The sequence below is a fragment of the Poecilia latipinna genome, unplaced genomic scaffold (assembly GCF_001443285.1).
Source record: "Poecilia latipinna isolate Pla-1442-1.1 unplaced genomic scaffold, P_latipinna-1.0 Scaffold1915, whole genome shotgun sequence".
In the NCBI taxonomy this organism is placed as follows: domain Eukaryota; kingdom Metazoa; phylum Chordata; class Actinopteri; order Cyprinodontiformes; family Poeciliidae; genus Poecilia; species Poecilia latipinna.
The window spans coordinates 100,449-109,258 of record NW_015114531.1 but is presented as its reverse complement, the minus strand read 5'-3'; the positions used below and the strand labels follow the sequence as shown (position 1 = coordinate 109,258).

Sequence of the window (8,810 nt, the reverse complement as noted above, 5' to 3'; positions counted from 1 at the left end):
CCCTGTCCCAGGGGTACCGCCTTCAATTCCGCCGCCGGCCGCCCGTCCCTGGCCGGGTCAGGATGACTGTGATCTGCGACCCGATGAAAGCACAGGCACTGAACCAGGAGATCTGCACACTGCTGGACAAGGGTGCTATAGTGCCGGTGGACCCCCTGCGGGATCCAGGGGGCTTTTATTCCATGTACTTTCTGGTTCCCAAGAAGACTGGGGGTCTACGTCCGGTCTTGGACCTCAGGGGCCTGAATGTGTACTTGAAGGTAATGCCCTTTCATATGCTGACCACAAAGGAAGTGTTGCAAGTCATTTCCCCGGGCGATTGGTTTACTTCCATAGATCTCAAGGATGCTTATTTTCATGTTCCCATCGCTCCGCCCCATTGGCGGTTTCTTCGTTTTGCCTTTCAGGGGAGACACTTCCAGTTCAGGGTCCTCCCCTTCGGACTTTCGCTGTCCCCCAGAGTGTTCACCCGATGTGTCGCAGCAGCTCTATCTCCTCTGCAGAGACGAGGATTGAGGATCCTCCCGTACCTGGACGACTGGCTCATTTGTGCCACGTCACGGGAACAGGCGATTCGGAATACTCGGTTAGTGCTCCATCATGTGGAATGTTTGGGCTTGCAGGTGAACATGAAGAAGAGCAATTTGACTCCCTCCCAGGGGACCGTCTTCCTGGGCATGGCACTGAATTCCGTCTCGATGACTTCTTGCCCGTCGCCCCAGCGGGTGAGCGGTATATTGGGCATGCTCCCAGAATTCAGGCGGGGCATGGCACCACCTCTTGTGCGGTATCTTCGACTCCTGGGCATGCTTACGGCAGCATCCGCCGTAGTACCCCTGGGGCTGCTGTCATTGCGGCCCCTCCAGATGTGGTTGAACACCTTGAATCTGGACTCCACAAGGTACGCTCATCGCGGCAGGAGGCTTCGGGTGGGCCCTCAGTGTCTTCAGTCTCTGTCCCAGTGGAGGGTGAAGTCGTTCATGACACAAGGGGTCCCGCTGGGTTCCCTCCCGTGTCGTCGGGAAGTTGTGTTCACGGATGCATCCTCCACGGGCTGGGGTGCAACATGGCGGGGTCAAGTGGCACAGGGGACATGGTCCCCGCGGCAGTGCCGGGAACACATCAACTTCCTGGAATTGCAGGCTGTGTTTCTCGCTCTCCGGAGCTTTCTTCCAGGCTTAGGGGGGAAGCATGTGCTGGTGAGGTCAGACAACACCTCTGTGGTTTTTCACATCAACCACCAGGGGGGGTCCAGGTCCAGGAAACTGCTGTGACTGTGATTGACTCAATGGATTCTGACACGGGCAGCTCCATACTTGGCCCACCTCAAGGCAGCCTACATCCCAGGTTCACAGAACATGCCAGTGGATTTTCTGTCCCGTCAGAAGTTACACTGCTAATCCTAATCTACTTTTCTAACAACCTCTTGGGCTGTCATCTTATTTACGTGCAGAGTAATAATTAAAAATTGTTGACAGGAAAACTCACCAAAGTGAAGCTCTTGGGTGACGCAGCCCAGCGTTTGATGTTTGTCAGACTCCACTCCTGGATGACCTCCTTGGTCTTCTCATCTACTCTCATTACGCTCTCCTTGGTGATTCCCAGCAAACGAGGGACCAGTTTGTTTTTGCCTTTCATTTTTTCCTGCAACGAATCAAGAAAAGCAGAATATTCTTACTGAAAGCAGACAAATCATAATTGGTTGATTGTGGGGGAGGAGAGAGAAAATGATCTCTAAGAATGAATTAGAGATAAGCTTTTACTTATCTTAAATAAGTAAAAACAATGGAAACAGAAGATGGTAAAAGTGAAGGGAAAAAATGACAGTTGTCCTTTCTTGCCTTACTGAAAACACACAAAATAGAAAACAGGGTGGAATTTAAAGGGGATGTCCTGTCTCTTTACTCTGACTGTATCTTTTGAGGGAAGCAAAAAAAATCAGATATTCAGCTCCCCTTTAAAGTCCCACTTACATTAAAAGGACTAACTGAGGATGGACTCACACAGATGTGAATTGTTAACATTTGAGATGAGAGTATCTAAAGTTTGGAACTTGACCATCAACAAGTTACATGGTCAGTCGCATGACTTTACTGCCCTGCTGCTACAAACAGTTTGGTATTTTTAAAACTGCCACTAAAATCATCCAGCCTACAATTGAATTAAAAGGCACATGACCTCAGTTCACTGGAAGCACGTTAGAAGTAGAGTGTTATAGCCTGTAGAAGAATCAGTCATTTTTGTGTAGATTTAGGCAGCAGAAGAAAAACAAAACAGTGATTTTCCACTAACCTTAACCAGGAAGAACGAGACGCCGTAGGTTTGCAAAGACCTGGCCAGCTTCACATAGCTGACTTTGGCCTCAATCTCTGTCATGTTCTGACAGTTTTTATGTGCCTGCAGAAGCAGGAAGAACAGAAGTGCATTAATTAGCTCACCGCTGCATAAAGGAAACCTTCACATTTAGTTTAATGACTCATGCAGCATGTTTTCTCTTTCAGTTGTCAGGGGGTACATCTTGAAAGATAAGATATTATTTAACCTGTATGAGCCTTTTTTAGTCAAAACAGACTTCTAAACCTCCACAGATCGTCTTACCTGGAAGATTTTTTTCTCCCCTTTATTTTTAATGTATTCCTTAGGCAGGAACTCCTTTAAACTGAGAAGAAAACAGTTCAACCACGATCAAACAAAGCAGCATGACTTTACCGGGATTTCAAAGGACCATCAAAACATCAAAATGATGAAACCAAAAGAAAGACAACTGAATAAAACATGAGGCCAGTGCTTACTCTAAGAATCCAGGCTTGTGTTTGGACTCATTGTGATCACCAAACTGAATCTGGCACTGGTAGCCCGCAAACTCACAGGCTTTGTCAAATGAAACTGGATGTGATCCATTCAGGATGTCATCACGAGCCTGTTATATGCACGCACGCACGCGCACACACACACACACACACACACACACACACACACACACACACACACACACACACAGTAGAAATTTAGGATTAATCCGGAGAGCAACATCAGGCAACATCATCATTGATAAAACAAACATGCTGTATTTAGACTAACCCTGATGCATGAGCAAGTAGTGTCAACCTCATCAAGCTGAATAAGAAATAAATTAAAGCAAAGATTGTATGTTCTCAATTACCTGTACATAAAGTAGGTTAAGCTGAACAGGGTCTCTGGAGTCCACATTCTGGTCTGAGTAGAAAAACTTTCTTCTCAACAGCAACATCTCTGTCTCTTCCACACCCTGCTCCCTCAGTGTCCTCCCATGGTCCAACCAGTTCACTAACAAAATAATCATTTTTGTTAGATAATAAATAACATCCAGAAATCAAGAAGTAAATGTAGATCACAGGGTTCTTAATTTGTTTCTTACAAAATCCTACACCTTTCAGATATTGTTTCCTGAATTTTTTACAACATTTTGAACATTTAAATGCAGAGTTTTAACTTTATGTTTAAACAGTAGGTTAACCAATAATGAAGGCTTTTAGGCTTTAGACTTTTTTAAATGGTTTTATTGGCTCTAGTGGCCTTTATTTGACAGTGAATTGACAGGAAAGTGTGTAATAAGAGAAGGGGGAAGACATGTAGCAAGGATTGCCAGGCCAGGAATTGAGCATCGAGGACTAAGGCCTCCATATGTGGACTGTGCTTAACCCCTGTACCACCACAGCACCCCAACCTTCAGACTTTTTAAGGACCTTTTGACAGATGCCCTTTTTGCATAGGATTGTGAGCCCCCTGTGAATCTTACACTCATCGTCTGTGTGGAGTTTCTGCTTCAACTTCTCCATCTTCTTGTCATCTCTTAGGAGAGTCTTGTCTCTTTTCAGTGTTCCTGTGGTTTCTTCTTTCTTTTCCTCACCAATGTCTCGCACCAATGAGTACTCATCATAATTTGTTATACCTGGTAGACAAACACAGGTTTGAGTTAATTTCAGTTTTGTCTTTAACTTGTGGTCGATATGCCTGCAGATAAGACAGAAATTATTGTAAACAAGATGAGGGTTCTTCAGATAAAAACATGACATTATAAAAGAACTGACCTATTCTAGCACAGATGGTCATGAGCATGTCACTGACGATCTTGGAGTCGTCTATCATGACAGTCTTTACTGTGCCATCTAACATGCGGATTTTCAGAGGCCTCTGCTTCTTCTTGTATTCCAAGGTGTCCTACCAGAGAAAGGAGTGGTTGATAGTTGGTAAAAATCAGCTACACAGAAGAACTCCATCTGAGCCCCTCTCAGCAGGAAACTCAATAAAATTAAAGAATTATTGAGCCATATTTAAGCCACACCGGAGATGTCTTGCAACCTCTGTTCAGTGTTCACTGCCACTCACCCCATTCCTTAACATATAGTAGTCCAGGGCCTTCCCAGCCTCCAGCCAGATGCCTTTTTTTGGGTCTTCGTCAGACAGAAACAGCCCATAGTCATTGGCTATAGAAAGAAAGAAATGTTAAAACTGATGAAGCTGCAGATTGAAACATCAAGCTACTATGAAGATAATGTGCTTGTGCTACAAGTATATTACAGCAGTGTGTTAACTGAATGATCTGCCTTCCACTTCTATGTACAAGTTCTAAATCAGTTTAATAGCAAAACAGAGAGATTGTAGCTTGAACATAATAGAGCAGTTTTTCCTCTGTACCGGTCCTAAGGTCCCATGTTTTAGATGTGTCTGCTCCAGAACACCTGATTCAAGTGGTTGCACTGCCTCTTCTGCATGTCATCAAGTGCTGCTGAATACTGTTGATCATCCACTTATTCAATTCAGGAGTGATGTAGAAGGAAGCAGGGGCGCCACCAGGAATCGGGGGCCCCCTGACAAAAAATGTGTCAGGGGGCCCCCTGACAGCAACTGCCCCCCACACAGCTGCTGTTACAGTTTTTTGAGACTATTTCAACCCATAAAAAGCATCACAATTTTAAAGGCTTGCATCTGCCTTGCTTTCTTTGGTTCAATAATTAGCACCATATTTACTGCTCATGAATTTAACATCCAACAGTCCACATCCAGTATGTAAGTAGGTTGCTTAATTTTTTTTCTATTAGTTTTAGATTACTGAAATGTCTCTCCCCATGAGAATCAAAAGCAACATGCAACTACACATAAAGCAATCCAGACTTCTCAAAAATGCTATTTACGGTAGTTGCATTTTATTCAAGCTGCAGTATTTAACTTTAATAAAAAAATATGTTTTCTCCATATTTATTAAAGCCGTTTGTTATGAGACAGATAATCTGTGAAAACAATTAATCTCCTCCATCTCCTTCCTGAACTGTTATTGCTGGTTAAAGTAATGCACAAATATGGATGTGTGTTTTTTGATCTGGGAGAGGGAACATTAAATTTTTACTGCTAAAAACAATCTTTGAAAATACAATATGATTAATTTTGTAATTGATATGGCCCCAATTTTTTTTTATTTTATTTCTATGAACAAAAAATAAATAAATAAATTGTGGAGGGCCCCCTGTTGGTCAGGGCCCCTAGAATTGTCATCACTTTCCCCCCCTAGTGAAAAGTGAATGAGGCTTGAAATGCCTCATTCACTTTTTAAAAAGCTGCAGCAAAGCGAGTTGGTCTAAAACGCCTCAGAACAGAGGTAAACCAGGGATCTGAGGAGCTACAATAGCCAGGAATTCAGACTAGAGGATTTCTCTAAACCTAATGATATGAAAATTCAAGGGTGTAGAATCATAATCAGAAACATTTTCAATGTTCTGTATGCCATTGTGGTTTTTAATGTGTTCATATCAGAACACAAAACCGTTGAATAAACTGTGGAAAATAAAATAAAATAAAACAGAAAGTCTGTTAACACTTTATTTGAAGGGCTGTGCATAAGACTGACATTACACACAGTCATAAACATGACATAACATCTGTTATGAACATGAAGGAGTCTTTATGAATGTCTGTCGTCGTGAAGTGTAAGTCATGTCAATTTTGCATTATTTTGTATCAACACTTTAATGAAAAGTTAGCACTTCTAATGGGCGTTTAATGCAACTTTTAAAGCAACTTTGCATTAAAAGTGTCATTATTTACCGAATGACACTTCATCATAGACATTCATAAAGACTCGTTCATGTTCATGAGAAGTGCTATGTCATGTTTATGACGGTGTCAAATCAGTCTCATGCACACCCCGTCAAAGTGTTACCGAAAGTCTTGACTTTAGGGTAAGATTGCAGTCTAACAAGTGGATTCTTGATTCTAGTTTTATGGATAAGAAAAGCTGAGCAACATTTGGTTGAGTAGTTAAAGCTGAAAACAAAGAACTTTGCTTAAGCCACTAATGCACAAAAGATTTTCAAGAAATTCATGAAATAAACAGTTTAATAAGTGATGTTCTTTAAATTCCAAAGACTTGCTCAAGATTCTATAAAATAATGTTGTAATCTCAATGCAGCAGTAAAATTAGACGCAGCTCACTGCATGCAGACCACCATCTAACAAGAGACTGTTGTGATTTGCTCCGGTTTTATGATGAACTCTAAATCCCAGCTGAAAGCACACAAAGGAATCATTTGCTCAATTACAAAGTCATTTATTCATGTCATTACAGCAATCCTCAAAGCTTGTGGTGAGAATCTTGTCCACAATGATAAATGCATGCAATCCAAAATAGAGACACCAATTACTGGAAGAAAAACACGTCAACATTTGGGCACCAAGCATAAAAGACAAAAGATATTTTAAATGACCTGGAGGTGAGCTCAGAGAGCTCAACAAGACAAAACAATGTCAAATCCAAACTTAGCTCCAACAGTCATTCAGCAGTTGGAGTACCAAAGGACACATGACGGACAGGGTTGGAATGATAAGAGATGACATTTCTCTGAAAGGAAGCAACATTTATTACTGCTTAGGGTTTAAGGAACAGAGTTTAATGGAGCTTCGTCTTTGTCAGACCGTTAACAGCGTTTAAAAAAAAAATAAAAAATTTGATTGTTCTCTTTCTTCTCCATTTGCTGATGTATAATAAGTAGTTCCAACTTGAAGGGCTTTGCGCAAGACATTTACAAAATTGGACTGCGTAATTTACTGGCCAGTAGAGACAAGCTTTTCCCATGGGTGTTATGTACCTCACTCACAGCCTAATGTAAAATAGCTTACATGCTGGAGCAAGTTGTGCAGGGAGCTAATGTTGAAATAGCTTGTGTAACAGAACATAACACAACATCATGGACTTCAGATGATGTAGACTACAATCGAAAATGTAGAATCGTTTTCTTCCGAATGTAGAGAAGCAAAGAGTGTTTTTTAAACATTTTACTGATCTTACTCTGAACTTTCACAAGGAAAATAAGCAGGTCCAAAAGAAACTCCAAAACACTAATTCTATAACTAGCTAGAGCAAGAAACAAACATTAATTTTCACTCCCTCTTAATCAAGGATTCGGAAGGAAGAGAAAGAAGAGAGAGAAATCCATAGAAACCCTGAGTCTTCCCAATTCTCCAAACTACCCCCACTCTTTCACCAGCTTCTTCTTTTAACTCTTCCAGAGGAAAACAGCAAGTTGTTCCCTGAAAAGCCATGACACATGTTCATTCTAACAACTCTTGGATTTGACCCGAGTCATACTAAGATGCCTAAGCTTAGCTTAGAGAGGAAGGGCAGTAACTTAGCTACTTCCAATAGGGCTCAGCTGTTCATCCTAAGGGAGAGCTGCTTTTTCAGTCTTTTTCAGTTCCTCTGGAGTAGGGACTTACTTTACTTTAGTAGAAGTTTAAGTTATAAAAAACAAAAGCTGGAGCATTTCTTACAGGTGCATGTAGAATATGTTTGACTCATCCAGAGCACATGACCACAATGTAAGGTTGAAAAGTGTCTTTGGACAAGGCTTTTTCTTTCCGTTTCTCTCTGGTACGCACACATTTAATTTACAGGATTTTTTCCCCCCACAAAGTAAAGATGACACCAACTTAATAATAATAAATAATAATAGGTTATATTTGTAGTGCCCTTTATATCTTTAAATCTCAAAGGGCAGGAACAGGAACAAAACAAGGAATTGCAATGGATAAAATATTTTTAATAAATAGATACAGCAATAAAAGAAATTAAAACCAATATCTAACAAAAAGAAATGTCTTCAGGCAATTTTTAAAACAATCAGTGGATTGTAGTGCCCTCAGAGTATCAGGTACGGCATTCTATAGACGTGGAGCGACAGTAGGAGAAACTAGATTGAAGTAGAGGTTATTGAGTTTTAGGTGATTTTGGAGGTGGATGGCAACTGCTTTCTGTAACACTTTGGATATGAAAGGCAAATTGGAGATGGGTCTGTAATTTGAAAGGATTTCTGGTGCATAGTGGGTTTTTTGGTGAGTGTAATTATAGACTATACATGCACATAAGAAAGACACAGGAAGCACAATTCAGTAGGTGATGCACCGTTGCCATACTGCTTATCATGAATGATGGCTTCCTCTCTTCTTTGGGCATACGCTCTCCCCTAGAATCTTTCTCCCTCCTGACTCTTTGCCTCTCCCCGTCAGTCATTACTACATGTAATGAATAATTCTTCAAGGGTGAGTTTAGTGCACATGCGTCACAGAATATTTCACAATGAAAAACATCACAGATTTTCCAGTCAAACTAAAATAATCCAGTTCATTAAAACAGACAGCAATTCCTCCAAATGGCTCAGATATATGACCAATAACAAGTCCCTCTTTAAGCATCCAGTTCATCCCAGATAAACCATTCAAGCTCACCTGTGTGAGTGGTGGGTGGGGCGTGTGTGTATGTGTGGGGGAAGAGAAATGTT

At 41.3% G+C, this 8,810-nt stretch overlaps 1 protein-coding gene across 1 annotated transcript in view; it reads right to left on the bottom strand.

Moving 5' to 3' along the window:
* Positions 1-8,810, bottom strand: part of LOC106935150 (talin-1-like) — a 39,898-nt gene that overhangs the window by 16,595 nt on the left and 14,493 nt on the right. Inside the window, exons 4-11 of the mRNA XM_015015478.1 lie at positions 4,369-4,466; positions 4,071-4,200; positions 3,779-3,931; positions 3,164-3,306; positions 2,793-2,920; positions 2,599-2,659; positions 2,293-2,397; positions 1,489-1,644 (exon numbers count right to left, since the gene is read on the bottom strand). Of these exons, the coding sequence (XP_014870964.1) occupies positions 1,489-1,644; positions 2,293-2,397; positions 2,599-2,659; positions 2,793-2,920; positions 3,164-3,306; positions 3,779-3,931; positions 4,071-4,200; positions 4,369-4,466 (974 nt within the window). The remainder of the gene's footprint in view (positions 1-1,488; positions 1,645-2,292; positions 2,398-2,598; positions 2,660-2,792; positions 2,921-3,163; positions 3,307-3,778; positions 3,932-4,070; positions 4,201-4,368; positions 4,467-8,810) is intronic.